Source organism: Ambystoma mexicanum, chromosome 12 (assembly GCF_040938575.1).
Source record: "Ambystoma mexicanum isolate Mex_15411 chromosome 12, UKY_AmexF1_1, whole genome shotgun sequence".
NCBI lineage: Eukaryota > Metazoa > Chordata > Amphibia > Caudata > Ambystomatidae > Ambystoma > Ambystoma mexicanum.
The window spans coordinates 851,613,793-851,639,030 of NC_090936.1; the positions used below are offsets into that span (position 1 = coordinate 851,613,793).

Sequence of the window (25,238 nt, forward strand, 5' to 3'; positions counted from 1 at the left end):
TAAAACCGAGACTGTGCAGTAGATCTATGGCCAGTTTGGCTTGTACTAGCTCCTGAGATTGAACCATAAGAATAATGTCGTCCAGGTAGACTATCAGCCGGACGCCTTGATCTGAGATGAGCCACCACTGGTCCCAACAGCTTGGTAAACGCCCAGGGTGCTGAAGAGAGTCCGAAGGGTAGACTCGTGAATTCCCAGTCTGTTAGCCCCTAAGAGAATCTTAGGTAACTCACATGTGCCTGATGAATGGGCACTGTGAGATAGGCATCCTTTAGGTCCAGGCGCATAAGCCAATCGTTGGGTCTCAAGATGTCCCTGAGCATGTGAATGCTTTCCAACTTGAAATGATGGTATATTATAAAATCGTTGAGTGCTCTCAGATTTATTACAGGTCTCATCTTTTCCTTCCTGCGCACTAGAAAAATTGGGCTGAAGAAACCACCCGGACTCGAGCAGAGGCAAATCGCCTGCTTTTGATATAGGTTGTGAATTTTGCCATCTAGTGCCCTCCGATCTATTTTGGACATCACTATAGGGGCGGGACGACTGACCTAAACGGGCTGCGCGAAAAACTCTAGGCGCAGGACGCGCGCTGCGTCCCTGACCCAGGCGTCCCCTGATAAGACATCCCAAGCATTTGTAAAGAGCACTAGCCTCCCCCCAATGGGTATATCTGGCGCTGGTATGAGTAGACTGACCTGCGGGTTGATGCTGGGCTGCGTTCTTAGCGGCTCTCCTCCAGAAGCGCCCTCTGCCTCGTCCTCTTGACGGAAAGAAGGTATCGGTGCGCTCCTGCCAGGTGTTGCTCCTGCTGGTGTTGAGGTCTTCTATCGAAGGAATAGCGGCCGGAAGAGCGTCCTCGACCGGCCCTTGAGAAAATCTTTGATGCAAAGACTCTTTTGATGGAGGCTTGGGCTTTGTCCAATGCGGTAAAGGTACTGACAAACTTGGACATTACCTTCATGAAAGGATCCCCAAAGAGTAAGCCTTGAGCGGCAGCACCAGACTCTGCGTTTGCCAGTTCCGTTAGCTTCGAGTAAATCTTAAAGAGGATGCCCTTACGATGCTCGGTAGAATTGGCGCAGCCTGCATTGCCTAGTAGACAGATTGCTCTCTGCGCCCAGCCGGAGAGGGTCACTGGGTCAATAGGGTCTGAAGAGTTGGAGGCTTCTACCGCCAGATCTAAGATCTTTGCAAGAGGACCGGTGACGTCCAGAAGCTTATCCTGGCCAGAACTGTAAACGGGGCCAGGCTCGATCGATGCCTTTCCTAGGATCTTTCACGTGCTTGCCCAAGAATGTGATCATTTTTTAATCGAGTTCCGGAGTCAGAGCCACTCTGTCTGGTAACTCTAGACGTGGGCATTCTGCCCGGAGTCTTGCTCTGATCTCTTTGTCGAGAGGCTTGCGCAGCCTACTAAAAATGTAATCGGCCGTTCTGGCTGATGGCTCCCAGTCGGTGGATCTGGGGTGTATTAAATCTTTGGGAGCGAACATCCCCTTTTCAGGTGGCTGTTCCCCGATGCTTTTCCTGGGGATGGGGGCTGCCACAATTCCTGAGGTTGAGGGTTTCGAACCCCATATCTGAATATCTTCATCTGAGGAAGAGTGTGATAGATCATCATCCTATAATCTTGCACTTTGCTCATCTTCCATGCCCTGTTCTTCTCCCTCCGGGCTCGAGGGTCTAGTACCCCTGTTTTCCTCCTCTGGGTTAGAGGGTGCTTCCAAGGAAGGTGTTACCTTCCTACTCATAAAGGCTTTTTTCAGCATGTGTAAGGTGCTACCTCTTCTGGGTCTTTTTTCTCCGTGTTGGAGATGCCCCTCGCATGCGCTCCTCCATATTTTGCAGGCATTGTTGTATCGGCAGAAGCTTGCCTGTCGCAGCCTTCTTAATACTGATCTCAACAGTAGATCCTAGCACCTTTTTTAAGGCTTTTCTAAATAGCCACTTCATCAATAAAACATGAATCCTCCTCACCTTCAGACCAAGCCTGATCTGATTGGGGGGGGGGGTAGTGCTGCGCTGCCATGATTATCAGAGCCTTTATCTACTGCTTTTTTTGTTGTTTTTTTCAAACTGGGCTCACTGACCGCCTTCTCTATCAGTCAGTAGTTGTTAATCAAATAATATATATTATATATTTTTTTTTTGTAGTAGGAGTATTTGATTTCACTCCTGTATTCTTACTCCTTTCCTATATGTGCTCCTTAATCAGTCTGGAGCAGCATACAATTAGAAGAATCCCTTCATCTTTCCTCTTTTTTTTTTTTATATTCCTCTAAATTCAGGAACAAAGGTGAGTAAATGACTCCGGCGCTCGCGCTGGCATCAACCGTTATTTTCGAACGAAAATGCTACGCGAGCGCCAGAGCCTGAAGAAATGGACCAGGGAGAGCAGAGCTCCCCCTGGTGGCTTGCAAGCGGCGCTGCGCTGTCTTCTCAGGAGCCCGTGGGACACACCCCTGGGCCGGGGAAGGCAGCGCAGTCACAGCGGTACCCGCTGCAGCGTGTAAGCAAGAACGCTGCAAGCGGGAATACACAAACAAAAGGTTTGCTATAAATCCAGTCTCCGACGCCAGCAGGAAGTAGCTGGCGTCGGGAGAACAAGGAAAACTCTCCTAACAAGACAAAACAAGTCAATTGCAGACAAAACGCTACGTGCTAACGGTTAAGCGCCAATTACAATATAAATAAGGGTATAATCAGATAACAATTAAGTCATTAAATATACTCCAAACTACTGCATAAACAGAATTGAACAAGAAGTGAACTTCTCTCTTGCTGTGAGCAGCAAAGAAAGAGGAAGTTACTTCTTGTTCAGGACTGTTTATGGGGATAACTATACGCCCGTTAGAGGACTGGTGTCACATGGCTATGAACACTAGATGACCTTTGGGGAGCATCATGGGAAATTGAGTTTTTTTGTCACTGTTATGGACTTTGGGATACATTTTTATGGTGTTTTGTTATGTTTGATGCCCCTTCATTATGAGTCTGTTTAATGTATAAGGTGCACAAAATATCTTGCTGCTGAGCTTTTCCTTATATGTAATAATAAAGGAAGAGAAGCATAGTGTGAGCCTCCGGTCTTGACATAAAATTATATAAAGGCTACAGTTAATTTGTTTCTTTCGCATCATCAGACTGCAGACTGGTGGTATAAATGTCTAGTGGATCTTATCATATCACCTCCTGCATACTAGCGAATCCTCCGGCCAATTGAAGAGGAAGAGGCTCTAGTTTGACCTCTTCTCCATTTGCAATCGGGAATTGTGCAGACAATTGGACAAGGTAGCTATTTCACTAAGAGTCAAGTTGGATCTGAAATGGCAGTATTACAACTGCAATTGTATTCTGGGATTTCCCTTCTAGGCCTACCCCTCTAGCACATCATCACTCTGACTCCTCCTTCTCTAGGTGGAAGGCTATTCTGGAGAACTTCAAAGGTCATGCTTGGCACAATCAGGAGGGCAGCTCATATTTACAGCTTTCTGGAGTTAATTGCTGTGCAATAAGTGCTGATGGCATTCCTACCCTTAACACAGGGCGTGTTTTATACCAACAAATGGGGGAACAAAGATTCCTCCTCACTTCTCCCTTGCAGTTCACATTTGGGAATAAGTTCTCTTGAAATAAATCTTGATTCAGGCAGTTCATTTGGGAGAGGAGCTCAATGTGGAAGCTGACCGGCTCAGCCATCGGTCACATTCCAGCCGTGAGTGGAAATTCGGGGCATTAGTTGTTCTATGCGACTGGAAGTGTCATTTCCCTACCTTGTGGACTGGTCAGTGGTTCAGGCTATCTGAGAGATGGTTTGCCGATTCCCTGGGACTAAAAGTCCCATTAAGTTTGTCCTCCCTTCATTCACAGCATACTGTGCTCATTTCCAGTTAGCCATAACTGCTCATCGATACTAATCTTTCACCAAACGGCCAATGATGATTGCACAGTGGATTGTGGCTTGTATTCTGGAAGATTACAAACCTGCAGGGCGAGGGCCCTCAGAAGAATCCTCACACTCGAGCAGAAAGAGCTAAAGCTACCGCTGTGGAGTTAGAGAAATATGCCATGGGATTAGATCAGGAAAAGGGGTTCTTCGTCAGCATTCTGCAGACATTCCTACAAGGGTGCAAGCTCCCTAGAAGTTTGGATAGTCACTCGTTCAGAACCTATTTGGGTAGGTCTTTAATCCTCCTCCTTGGGGCATTTATACAATTCAATCTCCCAAATTGGTATGGAGGAAAGGGGAGTAGACCTAGTAGTCAGAAAGTTACTTGCAATATTGACTATTATATTTTTTGAGTGCATTGTCCTTTTTCTCCATATGTCCCACCCTCCATCCCCCTAAAATGTGTACATGCTTTTGCCTGATATGTGGATGGAAGGGACTGGCTAATGTTGCCGGTGGGCGGAGTAAGCAGGGCAAGCCACACTTCCTCTGCTGTGCCAAGTTGCACAACAAATGTAAAGGGTAAGATTAATTTTTTGCTGTGTAAAAGGCTCCTTGGACGGACACCCTATAAGTGTAGAGGAAAGGGGACTATGGTCTAGAAGTAAGGTTGGTATTGAATCATAGGGCCTCATTCTAAATTTGCCGGTCCGAAAACAACGGTTTAGTAAGCTTACCAGCACTGTTGTTTCCGGACCGGCAAACTACCGGTTTGCCTGCCAGAGCCGCTGTGCCCGACAAATCTGACCCTGCTGGGCACAGCAGTCACGCCAGGTGTAGCTGTCACGGAAGCACCAGAACCGTAAACGGGGCCAGTGTTTCCGTCTCCCCACTCCCATAGAGTCCTGTGGGACTCTATGGGAATGGGGATTAACAAAATTACCAACACCTGACTTCCCGGCCGCCGGAATAGCCTGGTGCTACCGGGAAGTAAGGCGCCGGTGATTTATTACGGGTCCGGTCGCAACCCACCGGTAGCACCGGGACGGTTACCGCTAGACCCGTAATTGGGCCCATAATGTAGACATAAAACAAACTGGCCCGAAATACAGACGTTTTTAAGGTTGACATGTATATCTGGCTATGAGAGATGTAAAATGAGAAATTGCAACGGGTGTCAAACTACCCACTAAAAAAAATATATGCAATCGGAATATAAAGGAAGAAATGGACTATACTTTGTATTTCAGCATTTTTAGTTTATTTAGGCTTGTATTGGAACATGCGTAGACGGGTTTTCCCTCCCAGTCTGATTGTGGCTTGTTGTTAAGGTAGGTTGTCATGTAGCGAAGTTGGGTGCAAAAGGAACAGTCTTCATTCTTGAGTAACAGGTAGTATCCATAGTACAGGCCCCAGCAGGTACATATGCGCACTTGACACAAGGTATGTGGGGGACATCTACCAGCATAACCTCTCACTGAGCCAGCCTCTAAAACTGTCATACATAGAATATTCAGCAGGTCTTCACACAACATTCCACAATCACCACATCATACAAGCAGGCAGGGAAGGCAGAGCAGGTAGAAAGCAGACCACAACACGTCTCACCTTATGAAAAAACATCAGAAAAGAAAGTGCACTAAAAAAGGGACTTGCAAGAGAATAAGGGTGCAAGGAAAGTAGAATCCCAAGCACACAAACCAACAATCAAAACTAACCAACACTTTGACATAAATCAATAGATCCCTCATCTACCTCCACAATTGTGCGGCACACACTCATGCAACTCTCACAAAGGAGTTTAACAACTTTACAGCCAAAAGGAAGCAGGCTTCAACCAGACGATCATGCATTCCCAGGCTGCACATTTAAGACTTCCTCGTGAATCATACAGAACACTAGCCCCACAAGACACAGGGAAGATCTCCCAATACATGCTGCAACCCACAGTGCCAAAGCAAAAATGAGTACAGGGTGTTGAGGGCTGCACATTCAGAGTCAAATCATACCACACTGTTTGGAATCTGTCTAAAGCACCTCTCTAGTAACCTACCAATGGACAGTAAGTTCAACAAAACACACAACGGAAACCTCAATGCACTAAGCCGACTCTGCACGGGTGCAACCCATTTACAGTGGGGACACCCATTCACAAAACAAGGAGTGCACACACAGCACCTAAAGCATCAAGCAAAAGCATGCACGCATCCCATGTGAACCAGTCACCATGCGCAACTCCCTCCGAAGCAGGTGGAATGCCAAATAGTGTCAACACCGACGCACAATAGAACATGAGGAGGCAACATAAGTAGCAGTGTCCAAAGCATAAACATTGCAACATACTAGCAGCAAACTACGCATAAAACATAAACACTAATGCCATCCCATCCCTGGTCCCATGGTTTGCTAGGCGTGGATCCAGTAAAGCAAAACTTAAATATAAGTCCCAGTGCAGGTCCACCAACCCACAAGGCAATCAGTAAGTTCAAATAGACATAGGTAACTGTTAATGCTAATAGTAGTTGCTAGTAAGGGCAATTTTCAAGTACCTCACATCTGCCAGTGGGCCTCAACCCGTGGTAAAAATATAATGCAAGATAGGCAAAACATATGCATATACCATACAAGAACAGAGGCCACGACATGCATACACATGCACACATAATATCAAGATATGGGCTGTGCATCACAACTAAACTGTGCATGTTAGAGATGCAATAAATGGATCAAGTGCTCTGCTGCCCCGAGTTCCACAGGAATATCACTATATATGCACCAAAACTCATCAAAACCCTAAATGTGCACCATGAATAAACCTGTGTTGTATCAGTGCAGGAGGGTATGCATTTTCTAAATGTCTCAAGAATCTCTTGTGGCAGCGATGCGTTAGATGCCCCATAATGAAGAACAATCTGTCCGCTCAGTCTATTCCCTTAAAGTACCTGCATCATTTGACCAAAGTTGGCCACAATGGGGTGTTCCGGTAATGTTACAGATAAGCACTGGAACAGCTTGCAAAGTGCCTCTTTCGCTAGTATCCCTGATTCCAGAAGGTAAGGTGTGGGTTCATACCGCGCCTTCTAATTCCTGCCTGAAGTGCTGACATTACCATAGATTCCCAAGGCGAGCACTGCTCCTTGCCACAATTGGGTGCATGCCCCAAGTAACATGTGTGGTGTGCCTGAACTCTACACGCACGAATATGTGCGCACAACATTTCCGAAAACGTCTAACAAGGTAGCGCACAGTGAAGCCGTAGCAGACTCATTGCAAGAGGGACCAGCGTCCAGTACAGATCTCCGAAAGCCATCAACTGCTCTGCACGTTCCACTGAAGCCACGGGCCCCCAGGCTCCTGTCAGGTGTCTTGACCCACGTTTGAATTATTATGCTACAACATTTGGTGCTGTGGGCTTAGAAAATCCAAGATGGCCGAAAAGCCCACATTTGCGCCAGAATCCAGGAAAACCGCGCAGTTTTGCGCACACCAAAATGGTCGCCTGGCCTGCCACCCACCAGTGCGAGCGTGATGGGCCAGAAGCGCCATGAGTGAAACGTGGTGCCAAAGGAAAAACAGCAGTGCCTGTTAGCTCAAAAAGCGCTTTGAAATCACATTTGTTTCTCTGAAATGCAAGCTCAAAATGCCTATTTCAAACATTCTAAGATATTCAAAAATCTTATTGAACACCAGCAGACGTCTGGTAGAATGAAGTCTTGTGTGCATACCAAATCTGGAAAGATGAGGAGCCTAAAATAATGTTCATAACAAATGCTGAGCTGTGGATGTCAGCAGCTTAAGTGAAATTGGACTTAAAGACACTAAAATCAAAATGTTGAAATAAATGAGTGATTTACTTTGGAGTGTCACATAGGTTGCAACTGTTTAAATGTCATAGTTTTGAACTTAGAATCAGCGTTCTAGCTGCATGTGTCAAAATTGTAAGTTTGATTTGAATGAAGAAAAACTGGAACAAAAGTGACATTTGGCTGAAGCCTGGCTTAAAGAGATTGAATTCTGCCCGGCAACTACCCCCCGACAGGAGTTGAAACTTGCCCAGCAACTGCATTCACAGGCTTGGCTGCCTTCTGCTGTTCCCACCAAAAGGAGATCACACCTCTTTGATTGAATTAGGGGAGGATTACCTGGGACTGCAGGAAACAGAACAATGAACCTTGGCTCAGGCAAATGCTAAATCAGGGGGTCGTAAATGGCTTCCTCTTGGAAGGAAATGGGAGGGGCGCTGCCTCTGGGAGCCACCTGAGCTGGAGGCAGGGACAGACAGAAATTCCCCCATGTGCTTTGGAACCTAAACCACACCCATCTGAGCCAGAGCATAATTTTAAAAAGATGGATAATTCATAGTACGGAAGTGTCAAAATTATGTAAATGGTATCATTATTTCTGTGCACATTTTAAGAGGTGTTAGGACTCTGTGGTATGTTCTGGGGAGTAGTAGCGGAAAATAGGGTATTACTCCAAATGTATGTATGTTAAAAATCTGACCCTTCATCATCTGATGCCCATATTCCTTGGGCACATTTGTGTACATTCTGGAAAAGTTTCGAGGTTGTGTTCTGGATGAAAAGGGCAGAATTCTGTCAGAAGTGAACACAGCATCTTACAAAGACGGGGATCGGATGGTTTGGTGCTACACAAAATATGTTAACTGGACATATAATATTAGAAAAATTGTACATAAATAATACGCATTTGGATCAAAAATAGATTTGTGTGCAAAGTGACAAGGGGAGTGTTCTTTCTGTATGCCATAAAAATGACACCGGATGACTCACAACTCTGTTCTCCAGTGAGAGCACAGAAAATCCGCTAACCTATCAGGATCTTCAGAGGGTTGGGCATAGAAAGTCAGCCTTACCACCCACGTTCAAAATACATAAAAAGAGCCACTGAGACCCAGGTAGAGACGCTCACTTCCCACTTCAAACTGATTTCCTGCAAAGCGCTTTGCCAGAAGCCTCCGGAACCAGAACTTAGAATCCAGCCTTCAGATCCAGAAGACTCCAGAACCAGAACTTAGAATCCAGACTTCAGAACTTGTAGCAGAGAGGCATAGTCCACAAGCTGAATCCTTCCGAGGCCTCGGAATCCAGCAACCTAACCAAACCATTCAACAGCTGGGCGAGCTGTGTGATTCTGGCTAGAACCCTGTGCCAAGAACTTTTGCCAGAACTGCAGACCAGACCCTTACCAGACCGCTGTGTAGCGCCAGAACTTTTGGCAAAACCAGAGACCCAGACCAGATCGCTGTGAGCAGAACCGGTACCAGAGACCGTCCGTGGCGAGTGAAGCCCAAACATGACCAGGTCTTGACGGCCTATTTCAAATTTATAGTGTGGGTATCCACAGAACTGTGCATAGTCATCTCTTAGTTTAAAATAATCTAATTCAAACCATTTGCACCTATTTAAAACTGCCTCATAGAAATCGTGTGTCCATTCTGTGATTTCAAACCTGTGAAAGTGTCATTTGTCATTCTGAGCTGTACTTTATTTTTGAGAATCTACCTCCACTATATTGTCTGTATCTTTTAAACCGCGTGTGCTAGGAACGAGATTTAACTTTATACATAGTTTTCCCGTAATCGCGCTCGACGGACTCGGAAAAAGTGCCGCGAATTGCAATTTGAATCAAATTTCTCCACCTGTCAAAAATCGCTGTCTTTTGCTTGCAACTGCTGAAATCCGTTTTCAACCTGATAATCCCTCATGAATCACTGATAGTGTTGACCTGAACCAATCCTAAGTAGCTATCACCTGCCCTGAATCTCCTATAGGGAATTAAAATCATTTTTAGCATATTTTCACTTCATTGTAAATCACATTAAAAGTATTTCTGCATGTTTTAAAAGCATACCGGCTCTAAGCTTGCTAGGGGGGAACGGAATTGGTATTGCATTCGATTGTATTCCTGAAATTTGTGTGTTCTCCTTCCATCTCCTTATATTGCATAGGGGGGAGGGAATTGTCAAAAGAAAAAGTGATCATGATCATATTATCTCTTGTGGAAACCATCTCAGTTATTTCTGTTCTGCATTCTTTTCCATCATTGCATTTCCTTGAACCCATAAAAGAATTCTCAGCTACTTTATCCTCTGTATACCAACTCTTAAGTGATTACAAAAGTGTGCTAGTGTAATATTATCCATTGTTGATCACTGTCATATTCATAAGTGTGCTATCGAATATTAATTTATTCATAAAAGTGTGACATATATCTTGTTTAATTTTTCAATAAATCTTTTAATTTGCAAAACAAACCTAATTATTGGCTCAGTGAGGTCAGGGGGATTCAAAGAGAGGGGTGTTATACAAGGGTTTATCATCCAGATCTATGAACTTGCCATAAAAATATATAAATAAGGGCTTTCATTGGGCATCCCAGACTAGGCACTGACTTAGTTGGAGTACTGAATTGAAGTCGCTTAACACTCCATGGTGGCTACAAAAACAAATGGGCTCTCAACACTGTAGGAGCAAGCAGTGGTGGAGCAGGTACATACCTGCACCTAACCCAGCAAAGCTGCAGGGTGCTTATGCTGCATGGTGCCAGTCACCACAGAGCTAATTCATCAACTGGGCAGGTCAAGCAGAAAGAACGGTCATACTCGGAGCCAACTAACACGCTTGGTAGAATAGCAGACGCAGCATTTGCGGATACCCCAGCAGCATTGATTGCATTAAGGGAACCGGTCATGCCAAATCTATGCAGACTAGCTGGTAGGCAGGCTGTCGGACATGCATGGGCAGCAGGATGACAGCTACACTCCCAGGAGGCTGGCACTCATGTAGCAGGAGGGGGTAGATGTTAGGTTAGGGGAGGTTTGGATGGCACTCACTCTCCCCCATCAGCACAGCATAGGCAGTTGCTGGTTCACCTTATCGCCTGTGTTAAGATAGGCCATCATCTAAGGAAGCCAGGAGCCTCAAATACAAAAGGAGCGGTCTTTTGTTCTTGCAGTTAGAAGTACTGGGTACGGTGCAGGTAAGTAGAAACACTCACGCAAGTTATGTAAAGGTATATCAACTGGCACATCCTCTCACTCAGCCATCCTTTCTCCAACTGTCATACATTGAACACTCAATAGGCCACTCGCACAGCATTTGACACACACAGAACTCTCATGACATCATGCATAGAGGCAGGCAAGATCGAGCAGTTAGAAAGCACATCACAACACAGGTGTCACCCACTGCCTTTGTTCCCTATAGAGTCTGTTTTGCTCCTATTTCAATATAGCATCCTCTGTGTCCCCGTTTTTCAAAAAACATTCAATTTGAGTAGTACCACATTGTGAGTCACACTCTCGAATTCCCATTCCTAGACTGCCCCAAGACACAACGAATGTTGGGCAGCCCTAGACGACCCTCACATACTGAGTTCTACAGTGCCATGATCTCCCAATCTCTGGTTCTCTCTAGATTGGTCTACTCTAACAGCCTCTTTTTTTTAAATCTACCTACCTCCACTCTCTGACCTTTACAACTGATCCAGAACAGGACTTCAAGACATTTCCTTGGCCTACAGCCCTGGGATCGTATCTCTCCAGCTCTGAAATCTCTCCATTGGCTCCCAGTGGATGCAAGGATTACATTTAAAACCCTCTGCATTGTCCACAAGGCTTTCTGGGGCCTGGGTCCAAAATACCTTCAACTCTCCCTCCGTAAATACGGTCCCTCTCTAGTCCTTCGCTCCTCTACTTCTAACTCCCTTAGGGTCCGTCGCTTTTCAAAGAAACATGCCGGGGGTAGATCCGTCTTCGGCTGGGGACTCCCTTTGGAACAACCTCCCTGCCACCTTGAAACTTGATGAGAACCATCTCTGTTTCCGGAAGCACCTCAAGACCTTCCTCTTCGGCTCTGCCGTTTCCCCTCTTCTCCCCTGCTGATCTGTTCTCTCTTGGCACTGTGTACCTGGCCACCCTCTGTCCTTCAGGCCCATGTACCTGCTCACCCTGCCACCCCCATGCATTGCCTTGGGGTCCACCACTTGCACTGGGGTCTGTATCTGTACCCATACAGTCCCCCACACACTTTTCCTCTGCACTATCCTAGCATTTGCCACTTGCTGGCTGCACTACCACTGTTTATCGCTTATTTATTTATTTTACTTATTCTTATTTATTCTGTTCTCTCCTCTGCACTTTCCACATCACCCCCTTCCTGCACTTTCCCCTTTCCCTTTCCCATGCACTTGCACACTCTGAATGTCACTGGGTCTAGTAAGATCGTTGTTTTGTCCTACCCTGTTCCCCTCCCTTTGCCTGGTCGCACTCTGAAACACTTGTGTATGATCGCGATATAAATTAAATACCATTTCATTTAATTTCATGATGGCAACATCCAGAGCATGTCTTGCCAGATCCGCTACCATATTAACCCATCCATCCTTTTAAATTCCTCCAACCTTGTTTTCCCTGGGGAGCTAAAACCATGTTCGGAAACCTTGAAAAGGATACAATCTTGTATTGTGCAACTTTCCTAGTTAGCTTTGGGGGGTGTAGTTCCTGCTGTGTGGCATCTGATGCAAACCACCTGAAGGCTGGAATCAGATTGGTCTCTTGGAAGGTCTGGTCATCTCTCCCAACCTGCAGCCCCAAACACCTAAAAGTATGTTGCTGAACTACCAAAGGAGTTCTACTTCTAATGGCTCTATTTTCAATCATCACTGGAAATTGTCTCCATTTGACCCACTTCATTTTAAACTTGCTTCCCTGATTCAATCCATCACACTCGGCCCTCAATGAGAATTGGAGATCTCTCGTATAACAAGAGATCCGAATAGAACAATATGGAAACCCTTTACGCCATGGCTAACAAAACCCTTCCACCAGCGGCTTCCTCCATATCCTTCTCATACAGGCACTCTAGCACAAAGAGGAGAGTTAAAAGTGGTGGTTTGATGAGAAGCCTACGTTATGCCAGCCCGAAATCGATTCTCTCAAGGTCACACAAAGCGCCACTTCAATTAGTCAAATCCCTTGTCAGAGTCAAGAGGCCTAATACTCAGTAGGCCAACGCTCGTGGCCTTATGCAGTCAATGGCACTGTTTGCTTCATGTGAAATGTATAAGACCCAATATAGCCTACTTTGTTACCATTTTATTTGCTTTTAACTAAAGACCTTGATGCTCAATCCCAGATTTTAGGCCTTGTCAAGTTGCTGCAAACTCTCATCTCAGAACAGGTTATCATGCCATGTTCTTTCTGGAGAGGAGCGCCTGCTACCTTTTTTGATATACTTGTCAAGTTGGGGCATCCCTGTTCTGCACCTTTTGAAAGTTGTTTTATGTGGTTAATTTTTGGTCCCTTCTCCCCATCTAGCAGTTCTTATGCATGCATTGCAAGGTATTTAGTCTGTCGTTAATTCATGTTTTGAAAGCCTTATTTTGTATTGACTATTGTGATAAAGCCTTCAATATAAACCTTGTTAGGTTCCTGCCCTTGCCTCCTCTTGCCAAAGTTGTGTATCGACTCCCCAGTCTCCCAATTGGAAAACTGGCGTGCAGATATCCAGAAACCTTTCTCTGCAACTGACGGAAAGTACTCGCAATTACGAGGTTTCCTATAATTGTTTCCAATACTGTATATTTATATTCAAAATCTTATTCCCTTAACATATGTCGTTTTTAAATTAAGGTTTAGGAAGTAAAAAATATCCTGTGCACTTTCTGGTACCACACGGAATATTTCCAATAAAGAATCTACCGAAGCTAAGACATAGTGACCTCCTTTCATGGTTTGAAAGCTGCAAAGAGGCCAGGATTGAAGGAATAGTATGGCATTGCAAGAATGGTGGGTTAGTGAAGGTAAGAGATGTCTGTATTATACAATTTGGTATAAAATGCAACAAAAACATTGCAATGATTTACAATTGTTGGCTCGATAGTATTTATTCTTTACATTTGTGTGTGTAAAAATGACATATTTATTCCTTTGGCATGTATACATATGTTTCCCAATATAATGCGTGTTTTAAAAGACTTTCAATGGAAAGTTTGAATTTTGTTTGTTCGGAATTGGTCGAATCGACCATGTAAATATACACATATATGTGTATGCAGGGGCTGGGGTTGTGAAGTACGGGGGTCGTATTGGGGTAGCACACAACAGCAAAAAAGTAATGGTCCAATTCAGGTCTACAAAAAGTGCACGAACAAAATACAGACTGAAATGAGTCTTTCAAAACAAGTTGAACCGTTTCTGAAGCTTGTTAATCTGTTGAGACGTGCTTGCTTTGCATTGGCCACCATCTAGTGGTTGGTCCAGAGTATTGAACGCTCTTTACATACAAAGTAAAATTGTGTCTATAGGGGCCTTCTTGTCACATTAGCACTAACCTGCAATGGAGGAGGAGGGAGGAGGTGATGCTGAACCGGTTGAGGATAGGGTATGTGGGGTTGAATGACAGTCTGTTTCGAGTGGGGAAGCGTGAGTCGAGGGACTGTGCGGTGTGTGTGGCGCCTGACACTGTGGGACATTTTTGCTTGCGTGTGAGAGGCATGTTGAGGAGAGAGAGTTGATGAGGGTTCGGTTGTCTGCGCTGGGAGTGGCTGAACTGAGTGGGAAGGCTTTGCTGGGAGAGTCGGGGTGAGAGGCAGGGAGAGGAGCAGTGTGTTGCTAGATTATGTGGGGCAGACGGGGCGGTGGGAGGAGTTATGAGAATGTGAGGGCTGTGTGTAAGATTGGTGGGGTAGGTGCACATCATCCTTTTGGATGGGGAAGCTCCTGCGTGGGTCTGCCCACGCATTCGATAATTGGAAAGAAAGAAAGAACGACACCCATAATCAGCATCGAAAGATGATTCAACTCGGTCAGACTTCGCCCTGCGCTCACCATACAATAGTGCAGTGTGGAGGAGGGGTCTCCTCATACACGACATTAAGAATGACTTGACATCCCCATACTTTTACATGTGTTGGTTGTCCTAGGTTGCGCTCACCTAGTGGACAAACGCACCTTTTAAATGATGCCCCAAATATAATTCTAAATTCCCTTACAAGGGGCCCCCATAGGGTGTGGCACCATTACCTTCCAAGAGGCCAAACCAAGGATAAGTGCTCGTCCGATTAAAAAAAAAAAAAAAAAAAAAAAAAAAAAAATAATAATAATTCAAACCCAAGTCCTTTAAAGATTGAAGGGTAAGGCCGGGCAAATTGCGCTTGTCCACTACACACACCTTAAATGCCTTAAACACATCAACAGGTTACATGTTCAGCAGATACAAGTGCTAAACATTTGACCCCAGGGGTGTATATTTCTCAAGGAGCAAATTGAAGCCCACCCCCTTGCACACCACGTCACACATCCATACCTTTAAATTGCCAGTAGCGTTGGCTCTAAAGTTACAGCCTATGATATTGCAGTCTGTACAGTCTCTACACACCCTTACTTGAGTGCTTTAGGAAAAAGGGTTACGCTCGTTTTTACCCTCTGAAGCATATTATATGGGTTAACAATGTCAAGTTGCAAGCTTAGAGCTTGACATAAAAATGCACTCGCCCCCTCATTTTCTCTGTATGCACATCATACACCATTTCTTACTCGTCAACTGTCATTTTTCATTCACAATTGGCTAGTAGCAAGTGCAAATTTAGAGACTTAAGATCATGATACTCATTAAGAGGAGGGTATGCAAGAGGAAACAGAGGATGGTGGTGCTCCTTCCTTGCCTCCATACGTGCACAAGTGGCAATAACAAAAGGGAAAACCCACTTATCCAATGGTGCCCCAACAGAACATTAAGCCTCCCATCGCTAATTCCCAAATTGAGAATTAGTCTGTTGAAAAGAGCTGCAACCAGCTTCTCTATAAAGATTTGAGTAGCTGAGGAAGAGACATATTTTATAGAGGACATCCTAATGGAGCAGACATTAATTGCTCACTGTGTTACTCTTTTAAATTCAGTAGAAACACAGATGTACATGTCCTTCAGAAAATAGCTTCCACAAGGGTGGTTAATATGAGGATAGAATAAAATAGAATCATCAGGCCCAGGTTATTCAGGAGCACCCCTCTCCAGATTTCCTATTAGTCACTACAGCAAGAAAGAGGTACTGCCCCAATATATTCATAAATACTACAGACAGGGAAAGTCTAAAAAAAAAGAAATGTTATGCCTTACACAGCAAACTGAGCATACTCAGCCGCCTACAGTGTAAGTATTACCAACACCTTATACAGTCCATATCGATCTCTCCTCTTGATGTTTCTCTCTAGTTATACCTAAAATCTGGAACGAACATCCAATGGAAATGAAGCATGAACTCGATTTGCAACAATTTATAAAACTTATGAAACTCCTTTTTTGTTTGTACTTCAAGGTCATGAAGTAACTGTTGAGGATCCATCCGCAGTATATACAATATGGAAACATAATCCAACATAAAGCGACAGCATTAATGGGTAGATGGAATATAGTACGTTGGGACGACCTGAACTTCCTCATCAAGGGCATGCCAGCCTCTTTACAGGAAAGGGGATCAGACATTTGTCGATGTGGGTCGACTCTCAGCTAATCTCTTAATCAAGAGTGCTGAAGATACCACAGAGATGGCAAGGCACCTAGTTGCAATTGGCAATTCTTATAACGAGGCTTGCTTGGCAAACTGGTATACGGTTTTGCCCTCAAACGCAGGCCACACATTAACAAACCCTTCGAATACTCTCTCCTTTTTGGCAAAACGTCAAAGAGGCCTTTGAAAAGGAAGAAAATGACACTGAAAACGTTAGGGTAAAGTCTCAGGTTTACAATATAAAAGGTGCAGAGCAACATCTGCTTGCAGCCTTTTTCATGGACAATATCCCACTCTTATGCTACACCACCATTCACACAGCAAACCTTTGGAAGTTGGGGCAACAGTGCAACTGGGGGACAATCAATGTGTCGGCATCCTGCCTTACCTTACTGCTGAGAGATGTTTGTAGCAACAGACGTCTCCCCCTCGCCAGCCACCGTGTCCTTCTGTTATGGTAAAAATGTCTTGGTCCTGTCGCAGAGGCGTAGACCCAGAAGGCAGGGAAAAAAAGACCAAGATAGGACGAAGAAACCTGCCAGATGTTTCCCATGTCTTTGTGGCAGATGAGTAGATTCGTCCGTAGAAAGGATCCAGGAGGTATTCACAACAACTGCAAAAAGCATTAGTGGGACCAGTGGTGCTTAATGCTCGCAATGGTTAAGGAGAAGAAAGCAGAATGCAACAGAGAATGAGGAGCTTGGCAGAACAGGCAAAAAATAGGATGCGCGGAGCAAGAGCTGCAAGCAAACCAGGTGAGAAAGGAATCGAGGAGAGAAGTAGGTAGTGGTAAAGTAAGAGAAACACATCGTCATAGCAAACGGATGGCTTGTGATGCACCGACTTACCGAGCACTCCGGTGTATATTTGGTACTTCAGATCGTTCTGCTCATCCGTGGCTTCCTGATTTACGTCATGGATGTGCGACAGTGTGTACGTTGCGTCAAGATGTTTTCAGGCGCAATCTTGCTTTTGGTCGCGATAGCCACAAATGTTGCCATAGACCAGGACATTGGGCCTTGGCAGTGATTCCTGACATCATGCACTACCCGCCCCCAAGCCATTTTATAAGGTATTGTCGAACACCCCTGGACTGGATGATCTCCAAACAGCCATTTAAGATGAGTAGCAGTACCCTCGAGATAGATGGGGATGCAGATTCATACTTGCGCATCAAATAATTAAGACAACTCAATAGTTTGGCAAAGTGAGTCTGTTTAATGACAGGTTCATAAAACAGGGAGTACAATGATCATCAGCAATCGCTCGATCTTCTAGCTCTCTTTACTGTCAGAAAAAACACTATTTATAACAAAGATTCGTCATTGCTGACGTACAACCTGCGCACGTACTAACGTCATTCTACGTGGCAATCTTAAAAACCTAACATGCAACGTGATTGGTAATAGGAAGGTAACTTAACATAGGTACTATATCTGTATATGGTAACGGATAGAGGGGATTGGAAAATCAATGTCGGGTGGGGCAACTAAGCCCTCCCTTCAAAATGGCCACTATGAACGTCACTAAAAGTATGACGTCCCATTGGCTCTATTCACTATAGGACCCTAGATTACACGATCCACTGATTGGGTTAGCATCAACCCCACTCATACTTTTCCACCTACGTCTAGCAGCATGCAGAAAGAACATCTAGGTGCAGAGAAACTAGTCTGCACCCCAGCTTCCCATCAATAATGCTAGAATCAATCATCACCTCAGTAGTAATGTGTCAATTACTTCTTTGTAGTTTGGCCTTGAGTCTGCTCTGTGCTCTGAGAACTTTTAAGGACTATGGGCATGGCGGGGATCCATGCGTAGGTGTGATAGTTTCTTCCAGCCTGCCATTGTCATGTGACTGGACACCGTGAAATCTGCTTTTCTCTGTGTCTTTTCGTATATTTGATTTAATCCTACCAGTTCTCTGACATCTGTGGCTTACTTTGACCTTTCTGAACAGTATCCTCTGTTCTCTTTTCTCCTTAATTGTATCCAATGTCGGCTTATTCCAGCCAGATAGGACCTTGGCTTCTTGGAATAGTCATCCTTAGCTGAGTTTTGCTCTGTGTTGATTCTCGATTTTTTTGCTGCAACACACTTCATTTGAGGCCTTTTGTAACCTTTGTTTAATTCTGCTAATATGCATAGTGGACTTGCATTCAGTGCTTCTTGAGGAAAATACTTGTAAACGTTGGCGCTTGCCGTAATCTATTGACTAGTAAGCATAAGCTAGCTTCACAATTTCTTTGCCTCTTGCAGTTACTTGCATCTGTACACATTTAAACTAAGTATCTTCATCATGTATGTGGCATAAGTTTCTTCATCTAGAAATCAACTTCTTCACCTTGGCCTCAAGATGTCACTTGGTATCTTCTCTATATTTCGTCTCTTGTCAGTGTTCTCAAGTGATTATATCTTCTATATGTGCGTCAGTCCGATTTCTTATGACGTCACCATTCATCTTCCTTCATTATCTTCTTTGCTTCTTCAGGTATTTTATTCAAACAACCGTCATATTGTTTAGAATGTAAGTATGGCTTTTTTAATGGATACCTTACTGTCCAGGTTTTCTTAGGTGTCGGTATATTAATAGGTACTGTCATACTGATAGGTACTGGGCAGAGCCCATATGCTGCTCTTTGCTGATTCAACTATTATTCATACGTCACATACTTGGGTGTGAACTCAATAGGCAATGGGAGGGGGCAACTAGAGTGGGGACGATACTCAACACTTCCTCTTCCCTGATGATATCTGCATTCACAGATGCAATCTTCTTCATATACTATTGCCGAACCATGGAGCGCAAGAGGGTTGAGAGCCTTCATTTTGTGTAAGAGATGAGCCGTGACATACAGCGTCAAGAGAGGAATGAAACACAGGATAGATTCTTTGCCAGCTGGCTAGAAGTTGTAGCTTATATGCAACAGGGTTGATTTTCTTAGTAATCCGAAAGGGTGCAAAGTACTTGGGTGAGCACTTAGTTTGAGAAAGACGTGTGGGTAAATGTCGGGCAGACAACCAAACCGGATCTCCTTAATTGAAGTCTGCACTCTGCATGTCGCTTGATGTCTTCCTGGGCTCTTAGGTGTTTCCAGGCCAATTGTTGTGTCTTGTGCAAGTGTCGGGAGATACCTTCCACCGCAGGCACCTTAGTGCAGGAGAGTTTCCAGGTATCCAATGGAGGTGGCACCCGTAAGAACAAAAAAAGGGCTCATCTTTAAAAAGTGTGTTATTAAATTCTGCAGTGGGAAGTAGTGCATACCACTTGTCGCATGGGACTATAACAAAACATCTTAAATATGTTTTGAAGGTCTGACTTGTTCTCTCTGTGAGGCGGTTTGTTTCTGAATGGTATCCGGATGAGAGTTGACTGCAGATTCCCAAGTCTTTACACAAAGAATTTCAAAGTGTACTGGGGTGCCCGATTGGATGTAATGGTTTGAGGCAGCCCATGTAAACGAAAAGTGTCCTTCAAAAATATGCCACTCATTTCATTGTCCGTGGAGGTCTTTTTCAAAGGGGTGAATTTAGCCATCTGGGTGAACTCATCAACTGTAACCAAAATCACAGTATGGCTGTTAGAAGGGCCACAATAAAATCTGTGGTTATCTTCTGCCAAGGTGACAAAGGTAATTCTGCCTGTGTCAATTACCTACTTTTTTCAGCAGGGAACAGAATGAACATCCGGTTGAATGGAGCTTCAGTATTAGGTAGAAAGTCGATGGCACAATTATCTGGCTTATGGGGTGAAAGCACCCTTTCCTGTTTGGTGGAAACCACTTGTTGGAAGGAGTGATACCTTACGGAAACGATGCACAACAGTGGAACTGCAGCATTGAGAGTAACCAATGTGGATAGCGTTTCGACTTTTATAATGTCATTGGTGAAACAATATTCAGAATCCAAGAATAGACTGCAGGCTTTCCAATTGATGCAGAGATTGTCTAACCTACCAGGGCATGCCACGGATAAGTGGGCTGATTGGATTAAATAAAAGGTTAACACCTCACTATATTGACTAATGTACATCTGCAATGGGGCAGTGTTTAGTGTGATGTGTCCGCTGGCTAATGGTCGTCCATCTGCTCCTTCCACTGGTTTAGCCGTCTCTTTCGCATGGATGGGAATACCCATCTGTTTGGCTCAGGTGTGATCCATACATAGGCTGGCAGCGTCTGAATTGACTAACAGAAGGGTTTAAACCCTGCAAGAATCTGGACCAATAGCAAAGTCTCCTCCGATTTAAAGGCACACCTGGAGGCTGGTAAGGGACAGTTACATTTCTCCCTGACCAATGTCCCTGTGAGGTTCGGGAGCTGGCACTTTCCAGCATGGGTTCTGGCATGGATTCACATGCTCATGAATATTCCCTGTCAGGCTGGGAATCCTCTGTAAAAAAATAAAGCAGTTTTGCTTTATCCTGAAAACTGCATTTCGAATGGATTGTGTCCTCCAACGTATTCCTCATTTTAGATATTTGGTCTGGCAGCTTTGCTGCTTCGGAAAAAATGTTTTTGCCAGGGGGCGCTGTGCTCGAGGCCACAGAATCCAGGTCCCTTGAGAGTTGCGGTCGACTGCCGACGTCATCTGCCGTATAAAGGGCTCCAGCTGCGCCGGTTGGTCTCAGTTCTGGTTTTTCTGCACTTCTGCTTCGTGTTTCGAAACGGCGCTTCAGTTCTTTCTACTTAAAAATGTCTTCGTCTTCGACACCTACCACAGCCAAGACAGGTTTTAAGACATGTCTGAAGTGTGGAAGGAAGATGTCCATTACCGACCCTCACCGCAACTGCCTTTGGTGCCTCAGCCCTGACCATCGGGTCAATGAGTGTGGTTCCTGTCAGGAGATGTCGAATAAGGCTCTTACGGAATGCCAAGGTAAGCTAGCGGTGGGCGAGGACTTAGAAGTCTTTGAAAAGACAGAGTCTCTGGAGGGTCGAGTGGAAAATCTCAACACGGGTCGAGGTGGTCGAGGTCGAAGAGTCGCTCGAGGAAATCCTCCTCTTCATCTAAAAAATCAAAGATGCAATGTCACAGATCTTCTGCCTCCTCGCCTGAGAGAAGGTTTATTTCATATCCTTCTAAGCATGATTCCCCTAAAAAATGGGAGGCCTTTAGGGCTTCTATGCTAAACATTTTTGAGAAGGCGGCCCGACCCCCTCAAAAAAGTTGCATGAAGAGCATGCTCCTGTCCACTCCAACAGTGACAGAGGGAGATCTAAAACTAAACACGCAAAATCCGACAAAAAAGTCGAGGGCATCCTCGGAGGAAGATTCCCCGACGCCTCATGAAAGAAAACAAAAACTTCGGGTGCATAAATCGAGGTTGTCAGAGAACAAAATGGTGTCGACGTCGAAATCGAAGTCGAACATCGACTCAACGCATCCTTCGACGACTACGTCGAAGCCACTACCCAAGATGGCATTGTTACCTTCGGCTACAGTGCCGAAGGCTTCCTCAACGACTTTGAAGACTCCTTCAAAAACGTCGAAGCTAGCGCCTATCCCATCGACGCCTTTGTCGAAGAAATCTTTAATCCCAATACCTACAGCGATACCTATGGCTAAACCTAGGTCAATACCGCCGGCTTTACCAGATAAAATGTTCCATCCTCAGCCCAGGCAGGAATTTTTTATATCCATGTCCTCTATCTTCGAGGAACACTCCTCTGATGAGGATATCAGCTGGTGTTATATTTGGAACCAGAGAGGTTCCTAAGGAATTAATAGATCCAAATACCAAGATGGCTGACCTTTATGACTGCCTTCAGTCGGCCAGTGGTCTGGATACCTACCCTGAGGTAGAATTTGAAAGACCAGACCCTGCAGATCATGCAGAACCTGGGTATATGAACCTCATGGGAAGGGTCATCGACTTCTTGGGGTGGAAGACAGCGTCCCCTAGTTACGACCAGGGCGACATGACTGATGTTATTAATGAAGGGCCACAGAGGGACCCTATCCTTCCTTTCCACAAAGCACTACAGAAAAGGGTAATGTCAAATTGGGAAACGCCAGATTCTGGGCCAGCAGTGAATAAAACATTTGTGGGAAAGTATAGACCTTCATCTTCAGATCCGGAATATCGGTCTAAGCATCCCTCACCTGAGAGCTTGGTGATTCAAACTGCAACCTCCTCTAGGCAATCAGCTTATCCTTCCATGCCACTGTTAGGCAGAATCCAGTGCAGTTCCCTTCGGGAGCACTACACCAGATTAGGACTACAGGTGCGAGCAATAAATCCCTTTTGGTATCGGTCTGTACCACAGAGATTTAGTTGGTAGCTGTGGCTGAGCAGTCAGATTTATCTCAAGAGGGAGATGAGCAGTATTCAGGGTTTACACAATAGGCCCATTAGACTATGGAACAAAGAAACACTGACCAACGCTTTGTATTCAAAAGTAGTTCTATATTTATTTTATACACTTTTAAGAAAACACATGTATCGCAGTCATCAAGCAAGTTAAATTAAGTCAAAGGAAAAATATACACTCTCCCAAGTTAAATTGTAGACCAAGTGAACCAGAGTGAAAACTGAGCAAAACGGCACAGTGACAAGTACACACAAGGGGTACTCTAACAATTCCTCACAAGGGAGGGGAAACACAAATTATCTAGAAATAGTTTCTTATACACCCTAGCAACACTTCCCATCAGGTTGTGAACCAGTTCAGCAAGACAGTGCATCAGTATAGGCAATACTTAAAATGAAAACTGAGCAAAATGGCATTTCACAATGTTTAAGAATGGGAAGGAAAGTGTAGTTAAAAGAAATACGTGCACCAACACAGTTCTCAGCGAGAATCAATCTAAAGAAAGCAGATCTAACAAATGTGACCAGAGTCAGTAGGCCTGTGGTACAGGGCAAGGGCCCAGGAGCAACATGTTATTGTAGCTGCAGTCAAGTCTTTGGTCAACGAATTTGGAAAAAGGTGGTTGCAGAAGTTGAAAAGACAATGTTAAGAGAGAGGGGTGGCCAACCCAACAGGTAGGGAAAGGATTTAAAACACCTTTAGTGCTACCGCGAAGAAAGGGCGGCCTGGCGGAACAATGTACATTTAAATGAAGAAGTGGCTCCTGCAGTGGCGGTGGTTCCTGGTAGTTCCTGCAGTTCGGGTGATCCAGCAGAGGAAGAGAGGCTCTCGTCATGGAGGAAGGTTCAAGTTACTGCACCACCCAGGGAGGAAACCAGCCGCGGTGCTGCCCGACGAATAAAAGGTACGCTCCCTTAAATCGCGGTCCGGGTGGACTGGTGCCTGGCTATCCGGCCTCCGAGTACAGGGTGTGGGAGATTCGACCAAGGGAGGTCCGGAAAGGCGATTGGCAAACTGGTTGGCCCCACCAGATCAAGGGAAGAACGCTCTTGCAAGTGAAGATCTTCTCTCATCGTGTGGATAAAAGTAGTGAGATGCTGCAGCAGGGTTTCACCGGTGGTTCAGTCATTGCAGATGTCTTTGGCTTCTCTCATCTTCGGCTTCTTAGTTCCAGTGGTGACGTCTTGCTCTTCCAGTCCTCAGGACCCTGCTTTTATGCAAAAAGATCCCCATTCATACAGCCTAGCTGTCACTCACACAGTGGTGTGGTCATCTTGGCGGGAGACCCTCCAGCCTATCAGGATAGAGTGCAACATGGGTTGCTGAGGCAACCCTGTCCCGGGGTCTTACTCCCCCTCCCACACAATGGACCCACCCCAGACTCCGTGGCGCCGAAAGGAGGGATTCTTGGTGGAAGCCCGCCAAACGGACGAACAAAGGATCCCCGACATGGGTTAGGAGTGTAGAGAAAGACACGAGAAAGAAGTTATATTAAAGTTCTGACAAATAAAACCTACCAGAGCAAAGTTAATATTAAAATGTACTGGCGGTATGTTGGAGGTTGTCAGAAAAAGTGGTAGCCTCGAACAATGGGAAAATCCCATAGGGAAATATTCACGGTTGAATATTTATGGTAGTAACCACTGCTACCAGCCAGAAACTTTTGAGAGAGGGACTGTAGGGTACCCTCTCGAAAATGAACATAAGGGAAAAACTATTAACCCCTTCCAGTACCTCCATAGTAAGATGGGTTGTACTGGTTTAGTTCGTAGGGTTCGACTAGTAAAGTCAATGGGGACTTTACATGCCCTGGGAGACAGTAGTCAGTCCCAGGGTATGGAGTCTATGTTTGGGGGTCGCTACGACACCCCTGTATCACTGCACTGAGGGTGCTGTGTAACACATGTGATGGTTTCCTGGTGATAGTAAAAGATGGAAAGGAGGCTATGGAGGAGTGCCTCCAGTCAGGACTGGGCACTGCTGATGGCGTGAGCAGGTCCATGACGTCTAGCACGGTCCTACACAGATTTGCTTGGCTGAGGAAATCTGGTTTTGCATCTGATGTGCCTTCCAGGTTACTCAGTATGCCCTTTTACGGCTTGAGGCTGTTCGGCAGCAAGGCGGACGAGAGTTTGGAGAAGCTGCCGACCACGAAAGCAGCAGCTAAATCACTCAGCACCGCTATAAAACAGCCTTAACAACATTCCTACTCGGGGTCATCTTTCTGGAGGAACCGTCCCTTTCGTTTCTACTTCTCTTTTGGAAGAGGGAAGGGGCAGGCCAGTCAAAGAGGTCAACAGAGAAGACCCCCCTCGTGGTGGAAGAGGGAAAGGTGCTAGATCAGCCTCAGCAGCGGCTATTTCCTCCTCATCTGCTTCTGCAGCCGCTGCAAAGCCACTCTGAGGTCTTCACCCACAAGACCCCGTGGGAGGCAGGATCACTCGGTATCTGAACAAATGGCGGGGCATTACATAAGATGCCTGGGCGCTAGAGATAGTGAC

General features: G+C 45.2%; 1 protein-coding gene across 2 annotated transcripts in view; it reads left to right on the plus strand.

The window, feature by feature from the left end:
* RLIG1 (RNA 5'-phosphate and 3'-OH ligase 1) overlaps positions 1-25,238 on the plus strand; it is a 493,483-nt gene that overhangs the window by 385,369 nt on the left and 82,876 nt on the right. For both annotated transcript variants that reach the window (XM_069629330.1, XM_069629329.1), the window contains exon 6: positions 13,548-13,717. In XM_069629330.1, coding sequence (XP_069485431.1) covers positions 13,548-13,717 — 170 coding nt within the window. The remainder of the gene's footprint in view (positions 1-13,547; positions 13,718-25,238) is intronic.